The sequence below is a fragment of the Bidens hawaiensis genome, unplaced genomic scaffold (assembly GCF_021521415.1).
Source record: "Bidens hawaiensis isolate Kalapana, Puna unplaced genomic scaffold, B.hawaiensis_p1.1 tig00039247_1, whole genome shotgun sequence".
Classification (NCBI taxonomy): Eukaryota; Viridiplantae; Streptophyta; class Magnoliopsida; order Asterales; family Asteraceae; genus Bidens; species Bidens hawaiensis.
This window is the reverse complement of record NW_027505602.1, coordinates 130,941-148,067: the sequence shown is the minus strand read 5'-3', so window position 1 is coordinate 148,067 and position 17,127 is coordinate 130,941. Positions and strand designations below refer to the sequence as shown.

At 34.4% G+C, this 17,127-nt stretch overlaps 1 protein-coding gene across 2 annotated transcripts; it reads right to left on the bottom strand.

Annotated features, from left to right (window-relative positions):
- Positions 1-10,781: 10,781 nt before the first annotated feature.
- Positions 10,782-15,663, bottom strand: LOC143614227 (serine/threonine-protein kinase SRK2A-like). 2 transcript variants are annotated; one of them, XM_077087725.1, is made up of 10 exons: positions 15,376-15,663; positions 15,121-15,254; positions 14,820-14,894; positions 13,974-14,075; positions 13,815-13,868; positions 13,100-13,192; positions 12,941-13,033; positions 12,726-12,830; positions 12,552-12,650; positions 10,782-11,275 (listed from the first exon to the last, which is right to left on the bottom strand). In XM_077087725.1, exons 2-10 carry the CDS (start codon positions 15,238-15,240, stop codon positions 10,952-10,954), a joined length of 1,065 nt encoding a protein of 354 aa, XP_076943840.1. In that variant the 5' UTR covers positions 15,241-15,254; positions 15,376-15,663; the 3' UTR covers positions 10,782-10,951. The 2 variants fall into 2 exon arrangements, with proteins under 2 accessions (XP_076943840.1, XP_076943839.1); XM_077087724.1 differs by having other exon boundaries at positions 15,342-15,662.
- Positions 15,664-17,127: the final 1,464 nt, after the last annotated feature.

The window sequence follows — 17,127 nt, the reverse complement described above, 5'->3', positions numbered from 1 at the left end:
TCATCTGGAGTTTCAACAAAGTATTTATTCTTGTCATCCCACTTGCCTCTCTTAGCAGATCATTCATGCTCAGTCTTCTCAGATGCCCTCTTTCTTCTCATGTAGGTCTTAGCAAACCTATTGACTTTCTCAGTAAATTCTTCATGTAGTTTTGAAAGTCTTTCTCTTTTTTGTTGAAGTGTTTCATGAGGTTGAGTTATATTCACCCTTTCAGACCAGCTGTCAGTTGGGTTCTTCTTCAAATCTTCTTTCACTTGCTCAGCCCATTTCTTGGCAGCCATAGAAGCAATAGACTCACCAATCTCTTCTTCAACCATCATATCAGTATTCAGATTGATTGGTTCAGCAGTTTCATTTGACTTTGTTTCTGGTTGACTTTGGGTCTGAAACATGCTAACCACCATAGCTAAGGACTTGTCAACTTCCTCTTGCTCTTTTAACTTAATCAAGGCTTCAATTACCTCTTGATCAGCCACTTCTTTAATGATTTCTTTTGCAAACTTGGCTTGATTGATCAAGGTTTCCTACTCTGCCAACTCTACAGGGTCCATGGTTTGGGCCAGTATTTCTCTGTCCCTTGTTTCCCTCATAATATTTTCATGTTCCCTTAGAGCAGCAGCAGCAACTTCAGCATCTTCTCTAAACAAAACATCTTTTTCTGGATAGGCCTTAACAGGCTCTTCTTCTGTGATTTTTTTCTTTGCCTTTATCCATCCTTCTAGGCATTTCTTCCTCCTCATCATCAGATTGTCTATAGTCATCAATCTCCTTCTCAAGTGCTTCTAATTCAGGGTCATACTCTACCCTCTTGGAGCTTTCAGGTTGTTCAGTTTGAGTGATAGGCTCCTCAGTAGCAGTATTTCCTTCATTCATTACTTCAGTCTCTACTCCAGTTTGAATGTCAGTTAAGACATCAGTAGCTATATTAGTAGCAGCTACATTCTCTTCAACATTTTTCTTTTCAATCACATCCTCTGTCTCAACATTCTCTTCATCCCTTTCCATATTTACTATTTCATCATTATAATCATAGTCCTGTTCTCCAACATCTGATCTATCACCTTCATACTCATCATCCTCAATTCTCCTTTCCTCACTACTCTCCTCTCCATCATCATAAACATTCATAATCAATTTCAAACTGTCTGCAGTCTCTACAACTGTTACAGTTTCAGTTTCAATATTTAAACCAGTGACAGTTGGCATACTTTCATTCTCCCCCTGTTTTGGGGCAGCTGAGGTCTTCTCAACCTCCTGCTCCACGGATTTGATTCTCATTTCAGCTCGTATCAACTTCTCAATCAACATAACATTCTCCATTGTCACCTCCTCATTCATTTTCTTCAATTCAGCATTTTCTTTCAATAAGTTTAATAAGTCAGTGTCAGTGGGTGGTGTTGTAGGTGGTGATGTAGAAAATTGTTCATATTCAGGTTGTTCTTGGTTTGTGGTGTGAGTTTGGAAAGTGGATTGTTGTGGTGATTGTGTATGAGGTTGGCTTGGAATATATGGATGAATCAGTTAGTATTTACATTTAATAAAAATAAACTTGAATTCATATATTAAAATGACTAAAAGATAAGGACCATATATTGAAATGGTTGAAAAAAAAAGATGATGAGGGCTATGAGATTGAAAAGTGACAAAAATGGTGGTATTTTATTAAATAGATAGATAGATAAGATTATTTGCTAAATGATTATTGTTTTTGTTGGTTGGCCTCATCCTCATCCTCTATAAGTATGGTCATACGCTCCTCTTTGTAATCTGGTATTTTTACATATTAGAAAGGAGCCTCATTTATTTATGATTTATATTCCGCAATTGTTATTATTTACGGTTTCACATAAGAGTTGTGTATTTTGCCTCGTATTATATATATATATATATATATATATATATATATATATATATATGGGTGAGTTAATGTACAATAATGGTTTATCATACATTACATACGCGACCTTCCAAAGCGTTAGATTAAAAAACAGGCGGTGGCAATTTCGTAAATAACCCAACAGTAGTTCGCGATCAAAATTCGTCGATTACAAATCGACTCCGATCCAAATTCGGAACTCGTCGCTCAGTCTAATCCAATTTCTAAACTCTAATCACAGCTTAAAGTATGAAATCTCTAAAGTCAAAAACCAAATCAAAATCGAACGGCGTTGAACATCAAGAAATCTTCAAAATTGATCAAAAAATGATGATTTAATCAATCGAATTGATGTGTAGAAGTATTTAGATTAATCAATCGATTATGGAATTGCATAAATAATGCACTCAATCGAGCTCTGATTAGGGTTCAAAATATTATGTTTAAACGTTCTGAAACAAAACTGAAGACCTATGAACGTTCTGATACGTTCAATGAAGTTCTGGGTGTTAAAAAAATAAACATCTTTAAACGTTCTAATACTTTCAATGAAGTTATGGGTGTTAAAAAAATGAACATTTTTAAACGTTCTAAGAAGTTCTGGATGTTCAAAAAAGTTTAGAAGTTCAAAACTTCTAAACTAACAAAAAAAATTAAACACCTGAAGTCCCGAACTTCTAAACTAACAAAAAAATTAAACACCTGTAACATGAAATTAAATACCGAAATCACTTCATACAATCTCGTAGTCCTCAAACAATTATCAATCGACCGTCAATTTGATCATCGATTCGATCATATGAACAAAATATGGAACGTCTGCAATTGGGTTTCAACAAATGGCATATTTCAATTCAAAATCAATTGAAGTGTGTGTCTGCAAATGACGCTGGTGACGATGGTTAAATTGATGCAACGGTTAATTAGGATGGAAACGATTTGAAATAATTTACAAATTTGCCACCGCGTGTTTTTTGAAATCTAGGGTTGAGGGTGTCGCGTGCAATAAACAATCTAGGGTTAATCTAGGGTACGATAAACAATTTTCGTATTTGATCCTTTATCTATATATATATATATATATATATATAATTGATTTCTTTTGAGAACCACTTTGAGTTTTAAGAACTCGAAACGTAACAATTTTTTTTTCCGAAATTTTTTTACACATGTGTAATACGTAAGTCTAAGTGATGTACAAAAAATTACGGTATTTTTTTACACACCGAATCGACTTTTACATATGTGTAACGTTTAAACTTGTGTAATTATCAAAAATATTTATTCTCTCTCCTGCTTCATTTTTTAATTACATTAAATCTCAGCCACATGTTTCATATCATTTAATTAAATGTGTGGTTTAAAATTGAGTTCTTAAAGTTCTTAAAACTCACCATGGTTCTCAAAATAACCCTCCCCTATATATATAGCGATACGGAAATAGATCGAGTAATCTGTTCTTTTATCCAAGAAAAATTATTTCTAGTTTGCATGGTCCAATCATTGATCCCAAAGCCAATCCCAGGGAACAGTGAAGCTTCATAGGATCTTTCTGTCCAGGTGCAGGTAGTCCGAATCTTCACAGACATGTCTATTTCACCGAGCCTCTCTCCGAGACAGTGCCCAGATCGTTACGCCTTTCGTGCGGGTCGGAACTTACCCGGTATTGCTACCGCTCATGACTTCGAGAGTTATGATGATATTACTAAGGAACGTCTTTATCAGAATATTTTTGCTTCTCACTTCGGGCAATTAGCAATCATGTTTCTGTGGACTTCCGAAAATCTCTTTCATGTAGCTTGGCAAGGAAATTTTGAGTCATGGGTACAGGACCCTTTACATGTAAGACCTATTGCTCATATATATATATATATATATGGGATTATTCAAGAGAGAGTTGATATTTTTGTAAAAAATGTGAGAAATGAATATGAACCACTAGTTTTGTTTTAAGTTTTAAATGATTAAAACTAAATAAAGAAATTGCTTCAAAGTGCAACGTGTAACATTTCTTTATTTACCGGCATGTCATTTCAAACTTCAATTTTGTTTGATTTTAAAAAAAATCACAGGTACATTTGTTATAACCCAACACATTCCGACATCATCACCGTTCACTGTATCAATTAACGAGGTATGTATATTCTTTACTATAATCTACGAATCTTTGATTCGATAATGAGACCTTAAATCTTAAATTTTGTCAATTCATGTGGAATAAATCATCATTCGATTGATTTTAGGATATGTTTTTTTTGTTATATTTGACCATCGATAGTAAGATTGATGGAAACCATAATCTACTGATGTTAATTAAATATTCTTATTGATTGTTTTGGCTCACCAGTGGAAGAATTGCATTTTTAATTAGCTATTTTACAAGGTAGTATTTCAATATTCATGTTTGTTTCTAAGGTTGCGCGCCAAGTGTTCGATATACTGTCGTGAATGAATGGACTTTTGTTTATATTATGTGAAACAGGTTAACTTATCTTATAAAGATGCAGAACTTTGATTGTTTGAAGTTTGTTAATTGTTACACAACATTTAAAAGGTATTTTTAAGTTTGTTGACTTGGTATACATTTTTTTTACCCTGTTGAGATTACTTTAATTCGCTTCTGAATAACCTGTATACACAGATTTTTCCTCTAAACGAAAGATTGAGAGCATTAATGATCGGTATCGACGTTACGTGCTTGAGGAGGTACTTTTTAAATGCTTATACAATTCCTCATTGTCTAATTCATGTTTATTATTTCACAGACATGTATACATTTCTGGTTTTATAAGATGCTTATTGTTCTGCTTTTTTTTTATCATAATTATATAATATAACTTTTTATTAATAGCAATTAAAAAAATAGGAAAAGTAACTTCTTTGTAAGTAAAGTAGGTAGCCAATTACGGTTTTACCTTCATGAAATATTATTGGTATCCATAAAATTGATTTGGCTACCTACTTTACTTACAAAGAAGTTACTTTTCCTATTTTGTTTTAGAAAAATAGGTTGACAATAAATATTCTCTTAAAAAAACTGCTTGAAATAGTTTATAAGCAACAAATGATGAAAGAAAAGACAAGTATTTTTTTTCATTTATTTATATTTTCTTTTTTTGCAAATTAGACTAATATAGGTAGGTTAAGAGTGTGTGCACATTTTCATAGACTGCATATGCATTTGTTCTTTTATCGTGAGATAAATCTATTATTATATATCCCATTTTACTACATATCTTAGAGATACATCTATAGTACATATCTTAGCGATAGTATTGTAAAGTATCATGCTTTCTTTTATTAATTCATTTTCTTATCAATGCATTTATTAGGGTTGTTTATTCTTATTCAAAATGGGTCAAATAAGTCAATAAAAATAATCTAGCTAAAGTGATATCGGTCAGGCCAAACATCCATGCTATGATCACCATAAAGGTCATTTCTTCTAATGTAATATATTGTTAAATGAGTTATTTTAGTTACTAACAGTAGTTAAAATGTTTATCCTTTCTATTATAGTGCATTCATGCATTCAAGACTGGATGAGTATATGACATATTGGTTTTGGTTGGATCAATCCAAGTATCAGTGGGCTTATTATGAACACAAGAGCAAAGTAAGTTTATTGATCATAACTTTTTTGATAAACATGTGAGTTCTATGCTAATTTTACTTAGAATGCAAAATGTGCGACTGGGTTGAAAGGTCTATATAGGTTCAGTTCATAACGGGTTCCAAGTAACATGAGTTTTCTGATAGGATGGTTTATTATTTACAATGATTTTGGATGTTATAAATCGAAGAAAATAGATTTCGCAAGTTTTATATGGACAGGATTGATGTGAACAGTTTGACTCTATTAAGGTCAAATGAAATACTTTATGCCTTTGATATTACTGGCAATTCCAGAAGTTCGTAAAATTTAAACTTATAACATATTTCTTTAATATGATGGTTTATTACAAGGTTTCAAATAAGTATAAAAATGTGTATGTTTGTCATCATGATTTTTGTGAGATGTGATATTGTTCAAATTTCAAGAAAAATATAATTAAACTATTTTTATGCAGATTCAAAGGAACCTAAAGCTGAGAGGAGAAAGGCAAATATCTTCTATTGATGTTTGAAAAGCAGTGGAAGTCCGGAATCAACAAGTTAGGAGGGCTAGATGTCTCTCAACCGGCTAAGCGTGCAAAAGTGAACAAGTGAACCTAAGAAGTTTAAACAATGCATTTCCCTATAAACAAAGTTAGTTTCTAGAGATGTTATTGGGAAAAAGTTGCACATACGCTTGATCCATAGTGCAATGATTAGTTATACTGCACTCACCATTAACGTGAGCTACTTTAATTTGCACTTTTTGCATTAACACAAGTATATAAGCTTGATTTTCATAACAGGGTGACGTTGCTATGCTTTTAATTGAATTCACAAATGCGTCTTACTTTATTGATGGTTAATGATATTTTTTTACACACAATAATTCTTCATTTTTCATTATAATATATAATTCTTAGTTTACAGCCGTGTAGTACACAGGTTCTAACCTAGTATTTTAATATAACTAATAAACTATAATACTTATTTATTTAATTAATATAACTAATTAAATTATTATAATTATAAAATATTAAGAACTCATTTAATTTTATAACTTACTTTTTGTTTCTTGAAATTTTATCCTACACAGGTATAAGGCTAAGGGTAATGGGCTTGGTTGAGCCCCAAGTGATCCAAGCAAAATCTGACACGTAGGCGATGACATGGCCATGGATCAAGCCCCTCAACCAAGCCCCAGAGGGTGTAGTGGTCCAGGTGAACAGGGGCTTGATTCAGTTTTTTATTTATTTAATTATTTTAAATAATACATTAAATAATAATATAAAACATTACATTAATAATAATATAAAACATTACGTTGATACTAGTCTAATACAAGATTATCGGGTCTTCTATCCCACAAATGCTCGACCAACTCATGCCGAACGTTGCCGTGTAACTCATCGCTCTTGATGATATTTATGTTGTCGAGTCGTTGTTCATTGGTGATCGTCGATTCTTGTCTTGGAATATCACCTTGGTAGTTTTGACAAATAGCTTTTCCCTCGTCTTCTAGTATCATGTTATGTAGGATTATACACGTGATGACGACTTCCGTTATCTTCTCCCTTGTCTAAAATCTTATTGGATTCGCCAACATTGCCCATCTTTTTTTTAGGACTCCAAACGCCCTTTCAATATCTTTCCTTGTTGATTCTTGTTTCTTCGTGAAGTACTATCGTTTGTTAGAAACTGGAGACGCGTAAGCTTGAACAAGTATCTCCCATTCGCTGTAAATACCATCAATGAGGTAGTACCCATACTTAAAATGTTCTCCATTTGCAAAAAAGCTTGAGGGGGTTCAACCCCGTCGATAAGGTAATCGATTATCGGTGACTGATCGATAACATTGAGGTCATTATTAGACCCGGCAACCCCAAAGAACGCATGCCAAAACCAAAGATCCTGTGACGCCACCGCCTCAAGTACAATAGTAGGGCCGGGGTGATCACCTCGATGGAATTGACCTCGCCAAGAAGTGGGACACATAGCCCAACCAACATGCATACAATCAAGGCTATCGAGCATCCCGGGGAAACCATGCTTTTCATCGTGCACCTCGTATATGCGTTGGATATCATACATTGTTGGTCTACGTAAGTATCTCCGCTTGTATAGCGATATGACCCCTAAATATAATTATTAAAGTTATATAAGTTATGTATATATTTAAGAAATATATAAACAAACGTAAAAAAATATATATATATACCTCTACAAAAGTGGTTAAGCGCATCGCGTCCGGTCTTTTTAGCCATTTGTAGATACTCGTCCAACATGTCCTATCCAACACCATACGCTAGTTGCCGAAGAGCGGCGGTAATTTTTTGAGTAGCCGTAAACCCAGGCTTACCTCTAGCGTCATCCCTTTGTTGAAAATACTCAAAGGGCTCGCTCAAAAAGCTTACCGTCGTTTGAACCGCTTGACAAATGAGTTCGTCTTCTTCGGTAGAATAGGAAGACGAAGACGATGACGAAGATGCCATTTATATATATATAAATAGAAGATTTGATAGAGAGAATGTGTGGTTTGAGTTTTTATAGAAAGTGTGGATTTGTATTTATAGGTAAAAAAATAAATATATTTGACTGGCCAACGGATAGGTTGACCAGTCAACGAGGGTCCAACGGCTACTTTTCCCTCGCGGTCACAGTCACGCCGGACCACCATGCCCCGGCTCACCTGAGGGGTGTAGCGGTGTTCGCGAGCCACGTAGGCGGCCACGCCCCCGCTCACCCCCCACTACCCTCAGCCTATATTATTCATACATTAAAATTTTTGTATATCCAGAACTAATTTCTTCCAACTCAATATATTAATATCCATCAACACATACTTACATTATGATGAATAATACCAAAAAACAATTTTACATGTGTTTGCATTAGATATCAACAAAAACATACAACCTACACAAAAACGTATAATCTACACTTGTTCTAAGAATAAGACAGCATACAACCTACACACGAAAAACATTTAACCTACACACAAAATTCATCATCAATAAAATACACACGCACACGAAAACATATAAAAAATATGTTAAATATGTATTCGGTTATATTTACTTTTTTGTTTAAATATGTTACTATATATAAGAGTTTTGATGCCACAAGTATCCCCATTGAGCCATTTGGCGGAAGACATTTTTTTTTTGTTTTTCTTCTGGTACTGTAACGAACGTGACGAAAACATGACCGAATACATGTAAACTCACCGCGTTTTGTTTAGCTCCAGTACCATAAAGAGCATTACGAAAGCCGACTGACGTGACATAAACTAATCAAATTTGCGTAGACTCACCGCCTCAATGCTCGGGATCGGCAAAGATCAGGTTTAACTAGCATTCGAGTTTTACCGACTACACCTCATTGGTTTACCTAAATTATTAGAATGTTTTAGTTTTATTTTCAGTTTTAGTTACGGTTTAATAACACGCGCAACCGAAATAGACCGAATTCATGTCGACTTACCGCCTCAACATTTGGGATCGACAACGCTTGGGTTTTACCATCGTCTGAGTTTTATCGACATGTCCCGGCGCAACACGCCATGTGAAATTCTAGTTTATTCCAAGACAAAATAGCAAAAGACTTATTTATGTTTAATCGTTTTCTTCGGTGGACGTCATTTAGCAAAAGAAATGGCAGTAAGCATAATTCATGTTTCATAACTCTTTCAAGTTACATCCTTTGGCTCTAACTCAGTTAACTTTTCAAGTTAAATCTGGTCATGTGCAAGGCACATGAGGGAATGAGTGTAATGGTGTAAATTCACATATTTATTTATTAATTAAACTAATAGAAATAAAAACAAATGTATAAACCTCTCTCACTCTCTTTTCTCTTTCTCTCCTGGCTTCTTCAACCTCCAAGTTAAACCCTTAAAAGACCACCACCACATACCACCATGCCTGTTTCATGTTTTCGCCGGTCACCACCCTATCGTTTTTTTTTCAAATCTCGTCACACCCACCATTAGCTACCATAACCCGGTTCCTACCCGGTTCTTAATTGGAACCGGTTCGGTTCGTACCTGGAAAAACCGGTTCCGACGGGTTTTTTTTGAAGGGTCAAACAAAAGTCAAACTAGCCGTTGGAACCGGTTCCAACGGTAATATAGCCGTTGGAACCGGTTTTTTTAGACACCAATTAGCCGTTGGAACCGGTTCCAACGATAATATAGCCGTTGGAACCGGTTTTTGAGACAATAGATCCGTTGGAACCGGTTCTAACGGTAATATTCATGATGAGGAGGCGGAGGACGGGGTTTCTTCCGATAACGAAGACGAGGGTGAAGACGAGAATGAAGACGAAGAAGAGTTGTAATTATTTGTTTTGGTAAAATTATTTGTAACTTGTTCAACTAATATTTAGTTTTGATTTGTTTTATTATAATTACTTTTGTTACTCATGATTAATTTTTGTTACTTTTTTAATGACGAACATTTTATTTATTTAAAAAATAACTGTTACAAACATTATTAAAACCTAAACGATACTAAACATAACAACTAAAACATAAAAAACAAAGTCCGTCGTTTTAATCCGGGAATACTTATTTTTGGGTTGTAGAGCCGGACGACTCTCCCACTTCCGTTTTTTTAGCTTCCAAACTTCTTTTCTCTCGACAATACTTATTCGTATGTTTTCGTAATGTCGAGTTGGACTCTGCTTTAAGAAACTTCGAGCAATATTTGCAACGTGCCAACTCATGTGAGTCGGTCATGAGACACAAATCGTAATGAACCCAAACATCGGGGCATCTTGTTGTTTCGATCACCATAACAACGTCATCATTAGTTGCCATTTGTTGTCGGTTTAAGGTTAATTGTGGTTTGGAGTGTGTTTTATAGTTTTGAAAGTGGTTTAACAAGTACACAAACAAACCTTGCTATTTATAGTAAGAAAATAACCTATTTGTAGTTAAAAAACCGGTTCCAACGGTCAAAAACGGCTATATAGCCGTTGGAACCGGTTCCTAACGGCTATAATATTTAAATTTCAAAAAAAACCGGTGGAACCGGTTTTTACGTAAAAACCGGTTCCGGTTCCAACCCTACCCGGTTCCTAAAAGTTTGCATTTCTGGGCATCGGTTCGGGTCGGGAACCGAACCGGTTCCTGACTGGAACCGGTGTCATTTTCTACCCGGTTTGAAAAAAACCGGTTCCGAACCGGTTCGGGTTTTCAAGGTGAACCCGATTTGTGCACGTCGACCTAGAATGGTGTCATGTGAAACCTAAGGAGAAAATTAAGAGTATAAAGATTTAGCATATGATATTATTGTGCAATACTAAATAGTCGAAAACCAAAACTAACATTAACTACCGAAAAACCGTCATTCCAGCTTCTGGCAAAACAAGATTCAAGAATACAATAGCATCATCATACACTGTTTATTAAGCTCCCTCACAAGTAAAACCGACTTTTTTTACAAACCTGAAAACTAGAAAACAAAAGGATAAAAACTTTTAGGTAAGACAAACTTCACCACTTTGATGAGCTTCTTTGACCCTTTTATCATACTCATCTTCATCATCTTCAGTTTCATTTTGTTTGTCATCGTCATCCTCATCATCGTCATCCTCCGGGCCCCACCCAAAGCCGCCAATGGAACGCGAAGCAGGTGGAGGCGATCTTGCCTCTTCAACAATTTTCATAATTTCCTCCACACTTTGTGCAGAGAATGTTGGGTTCTCTTTCCTGTAATACACAGCTTGAGCTGCTTCTGTTAATTCTCTTGGCAGGTTCTTCAGGAACCATGGGTGGCTTTTGATGTCTTTTAGGCTAATTCTCTATAGAAAAAAGAAATTAAAAAAGAATCACTTTTTGTTGTAGTAAAAATTCGAATTATATGTAAGTTTAATGAGCTTGAGCCCGAGATTGAGTTTCACTGATTGAGCTTGAGTTGGCTCGCAAGCCTAAACGATCCTAATATTTACGTATACTTTTTACTTAATGTATAAAAATACATGTTTTAATAATAACTAGAATTATATGTAAGTTTATGATAAAAATAATACTAAATATACAAAATTACAAATTATGTAATATCTAAGTATCATAATCAAAATATTAAAAAATAAAATAAAAAACCTATATAAATTAACAAGCCAAGGTCATGCTATAAAGATAGAGTTCGAATCGAGCCGATTCAGAGCCTGGCTCGGCTTGGCTCATCTCATTTACACAATTATACCCCTTTATAATTTTAACAACAAATATAAAATAAAAAAAAAGCAAACAAAGTGAAAACCTTAGCAACATTTAGAGCTCAAATTCTAATAAAAGTGCCAAATTGGCCCTTTAGCTTATAGATGGGTCGGCTGGGGCATGCTTCATCCCAAAAATAGGCACCACACATGGAAGAGACAGGTAAATGAGTTCAAAGTCGCCTATAAAGTGTATTCTTAGTGCATATACCTACATAGCAGACTTTATTTAAACATTAAGATAATTATTGTAATAATTTGCTTTCGTAAACATATATTAGTTACTTTTAAATAAATAAGTATCAACCTATTTCAATTTTTCAACCCACACCAAAAGTAACCCGTCTCCACCCAGTACACAACCCTGCCATTTTTGCTACTTATGATAAATAATAATAAATTCAAAGATATGGATTTTCATCATAGAAAATAATCTTATAACAAGCATATACAATACCAAACATGTATTCTCATTTGTTTCTTTCATTTAATATCTTCATTCGGTATATGTAGCGTGAAGAGACTAAATGAAGAGATATAAAGATGGACCCACAAAATGAAGAAAAGGTGTAATGGTGCATACGAAAGGAATAAAAGATAGTCAACACAACTCATATCAGCCACAAAAAAATGTAAGATAAACACAAAAATAGTGGTTCTTTGTTGGAATAAAAAGGGCACAACTTGTATGCTTGTTTAATTTCAACTCGTTAAGTGTGAACTAATTATTATCCAGCAGACATGCTAGACTTGTTATGTGCATGCATCCACAATATAGGAAGTGGACAATACACTAAATTGGCCAAATCCTCATTCATAATTTTTTTGAAAAAAAAAATAATTTATAGAATAAACGTACCCGAGAAGCATTGGGGACAAATATTCGAGAAAGGAGATGCCTGCAGTCCTGAGATATGTGAACATAGTCTGGGATCTTGTATTGCACAGCCATGATCCGCTGCCAAAACAAGAATCAAAAGTCAAAGTCAACATTCAATAGAAAACTATTATTAAACGAAAAGAAGTTAATTACTTGAATAGTCTTCCTAAAATTTTTGGGATCTGCTTGGTCTTCAAAAGGGTATGCTCCCACAAGCATAACATAAAGCGTCACTCCACATGACCAAACATCAGCCATCTGAACAAACATAAATCAAATTTTGACCATAATGTAATCTTTTAAAATACCCAGAATTTATTTCAAAGTTCAAACAATGTTTTTATATTACATGACACTTAAATATATACCTTGCCATCATACTCTTTACGAGAAAGAACCTCAGGGGCGATGTATGCAGGTGTTCCAACTGTTGACTTGGGTCTCGAGTGGAGTAAAGATGACTACAAAACATTAACTTTATTAGCATCTTGATTCTAATTATAAACTATAATTAACAAATGCAACACCTTTGAGTAGCCAAAATCACAAATCTTCAGGCGCGGTGCAGGGCTCCCGTCTAAAAGAGTGTTCTCGAGCTTCAAATCTCGATGACATATTTGCTGCACAAGGTTGATATGTAGCATTAAAAGTCAACATAAACATACACACACACACACACACACATACGCAGAAGACGGTCTTTTGCGAGAACAGAAAGAACAAAATAAATCAATCATTGTTTTAATTTTTAAAAAAATTTAATTATAAAGTTAAAATGCAATGTTTATTCATCTCTTTCAACACTCCAAAAACAAATTTTGTTTATATATAGGAGCCTACACATGTGCAGGTTATGTGTATCATGTGTAGGTATATTTCCTACACATAACCTAATCATATATACACTTGTGTAGTAAACGTTTAAAAGCAAAACAAAAACATATGAACCAATCAGTTTAATGAATTTTAAGTATATAACATATACACTTGTATGTACAAAAGTTTAAAAATTATGAACCAATGACAGAAAAAAGTAAACGATTTAGGTTTTTTCTTTTTGTCCTCGCAATGATTTTGTCTTCTGTAATGAACATCTCCCCACATATACGTACATATATAGATATATTTGAGTGTGCATATATAGATATATTTATGAGTGTATATGTATGTATGTAGGTATGTATACATATGTATGTGTGTGCATATATTTATGAGTGTGTTTGTTTTTAAATGAGCTTTTACCATGAAGTGACAGTAGTGAACTCCTGATATCAGCTGTTGGAAGAAGTATCGAGCCTGAAATTTTGGTAGATAGAGTCAAGAAACAAATACTTATGGATAAATTTAAAGACTTTAATAAAATATTTGATTATAAATTTATGTTGGTTGAAGAAATCATACCTCATCTTCACTAAACCTTCCCGCATTGCAAATCCTATCAAAAAGCTCCCCTCCAGCAGCATACTCCATGACAATGGCAAGGTGTGTGGGTGTCAATACCACCTATGTAAACACCACCATGATTATAAGCTCATGATCCAGATATTATACACCTATATACAGGGCTGTAAACGAACCGGACATTAAGCAAAGTGTTCGGCGGGAAGTTCGCTTATGTTCGTTCGTTTAATAACTGAACGAACATGAACAAAGAATTTAGTTTGATTAACTAAATGAACGAACATGAACATAGACCATGTTCATTCAATTGTGTTTGTGAACTTCGATAAGGCGCTCACTTACGTTCTTTAATGTTTGTTCATTAAGGATTTTTTTTCTAATGACTCTTTTAATCTTATCATATAGATTTAAGAAAAATTATTAATTATAGGACAAACATATATATAAGTATTATGTGATTAATTTATATGTACTTTAACATACAACTAAGAATGTTAAAAAAAACACCAACACAAACTTGGTAGCCAGACCGAACCATTGACACCAACCATTCTTGGTTAGCCAAATCATATAAAACACTATTTGTGTTCATTTGTGTTTGTTCGTTTGTATTCGTGAACGGTTCACGAATAAGGTCATTTCCATACAATGAAGATACACGAACAAGAAATTTCTCTTGGTGTTAGGTGTTCGTGAACCTATCACTTGTCCCATAAAAGCTTAGAGAACGAAAATGAACATGGCCTTGTTCGGTTCGGTTTGATTAAAGCCCTGCCTATATAAACACATGTCAATAATAAACATAAATGAAATGAAGCAAGAGACTAAGAGTAAATAACTACTTGCCTCTCGAAACCGAATAATGTTAGGGTGTCGAAGGGACCTGTGATTAATGATCTCTCTAGCAACATTCTCATCAATCTACAACCAAAAAACAACATATGCAAACAAATAAATTAAAAACACAAGAAGCAAATAATGACTTTAATAATAGATGCAATTTCAAGAAAAAACAAACAAGTGGCCATTGTATATTTATATAATCAATCAAGAAACAAATCCCAAATAACAATTAAAACTTTGAACAATTCTATGCTACACATAAAACAACATGAAATGAATAAAATAATAATAATAATAATAATACCTTATGGCCTCTTTCTATATATTTCATAGCAACAAGCTCTTTGGTAACCTTGTTCCTCATCAACCTTGCAACCCCAAAATTCCCAGCTCCTATATCCTTCACAAGCTCATACTTGTCCATTTTCCAATAATAATCTATAATAATAATCAAAACATAAACATAATATAATAATCCCCAAATTTCATAAGCCTAATTAATAATCCCCAAAATTCAAAACCCACCTAAATTGTTGTTCCAATTGCAAAATTCTCTTACCCAATTCGTCAATTACACGGATTTCAGCTCCAACTGATCATCAATTCGTCGTAATTCTGCACCGGAAACCCTAATTTTCCGATATGGGTAGGCGCGATTGTGATGAATTGGTGAAATTGAGGGAAGATTTGAAATGGGTTTAGTGAAATCAATGTGAGATTAGGCTAGGTTATGAGATGAAATGGCATGCAATTGGGGATTGATTGTGAAGAAAATGGGATTGGAGAGAGAATGTCTGTCTAAAAATAGATTTGAAGGTTCCTGGAAAGAGAGAGACTAATTGATATTAACATCAACAGTGGTGAAATGATGGTGGTGACGAAGAAGAAGAAGAAGAAGAAGACAAACAAAGGGGTTGAATGAGAAAGTTATGGTTTTTCAAGGGTTGAGAATTATATATTTTTGGTGATGGATAAATCATGTGATGAATATCTTTCAACCTTATTTTATATATATTTTTTTAAAGATTGTTTTTATGTATATTCCTCAAATTATATATATTACATTTGCAAAGATTGGTATGCTTGTACAATCTGCTTTATGTTTGGTACACTCATCTATTCAACAATGTCGTCTAAATGTCAGCTTTTAGGACTTATACTATTTGCATCAGTTGTTGTGTGTGGGTTTTATCAATCTTTCTGGTGACGCGTATCTTTTCTTTTTACACGTGCAGGGTTTGTGGTCTCTCAGTGCTGCATATTATCTATTTCTTAGTTTTGTTCCAGATGATGCACCGATCCTCCGCCGCCTTTCCACCTTTCTTCTTCATTGTTCCGTTTAGAAACCCTAGGCGACAGTGGTTATCTATGGAAGCACGATGATGGCTATAAATATTTAACCTTTGTAAGGTAAAATAGTGATTGCTTAGGACCGGACCAGAATATTGGTTTTGGGCTATAATTGTTTGCCTGATAAGAGTCAAAGCATTTGTTACTTTAATTTTGTATTCCTCACAACCTACTTTAGTTTAATTTTTATTTTCCTCACAATCTACTTCATTTTCAGAAAATGACGGGCAAATGGACATTTGAGAACAAAATTAATTTTACAAGACAGGCTAGGCATCCATATTCGGCCAGACTTAGTTGCTACGGTTGTTACCCATATGCAAATTTGTGCTCCGCCTTGCTACCCATATACAAATTCACTTTGCACATAGTGTATGGATGCGGTTTTTCATGTATGTTGTGGTGAGCGATTGTCAGTCTATCGGTGCCAGGTTTCGATTTGGAACCTGACCTGGCAGTAGACTGGTTATGAAAACTCAGTTGTCTGTTGTGGTGATGGTGGGTGATTGTAGGTTGTTTGTCGTGGCTAGGTTTCGATTTGGAAACCTAAGAAGGGGTGGATTGGTTGTGGCAGTTGTCTGTTGTGGTGGGTGATTGTCGGTCGTCTATTGTTGCCGGGTTGCGTTTCCCTAGGTGGAGATTGACTGATTATGGCAATTGTCAGTTGTGGTGGGTGATCGTTTGGTGATCAAACGTTTTCTGGCGACCATGTGCTTGAAAACCACAGGGCCTAGATTTTGGTTGTTATCTCAATGATGGTGAACGTAGGATTTCTATTTCCTAACCTCACTAAGCAACAAAAGAAAAAGGATTCAAGAAGATCTTTTGAAATTATGGGCTTAAGTACATTCAAGCAACAAACTTTCAGAAAAGGAACTAATGAATGTCTGTCTAGATAAAGAAGAGTGGTTCATCGTTGAAGTTAATACACTTTGATAGGGAAACACAAGAGTAAGTTAAA

Bases quoted from the DNA above. Each gene is read 5' to 3' on its own strand.
- LOC143614227 (XM_077087725.1), bottom strand. From the start codon at position 15,240: ATGGACAAGTATGAGCTTGTGAAGGATATAGGAGCTGGGAATTTTGGG. The intron at 14,076-14,819 runs GCAAGTAGTTAT...GTGTTTACATAG, and splicing joins ACATTATTCGGTTTCGAGAG to GTGGTATTGACACCCACACA. The intron at 13,869-13,973 runs GTATGATTTCTT...CCAAAATTTCAG, and splicing joins GAAGGTTTAGTGAAGATGAG to GCTCGATACTTCTTCCAACA.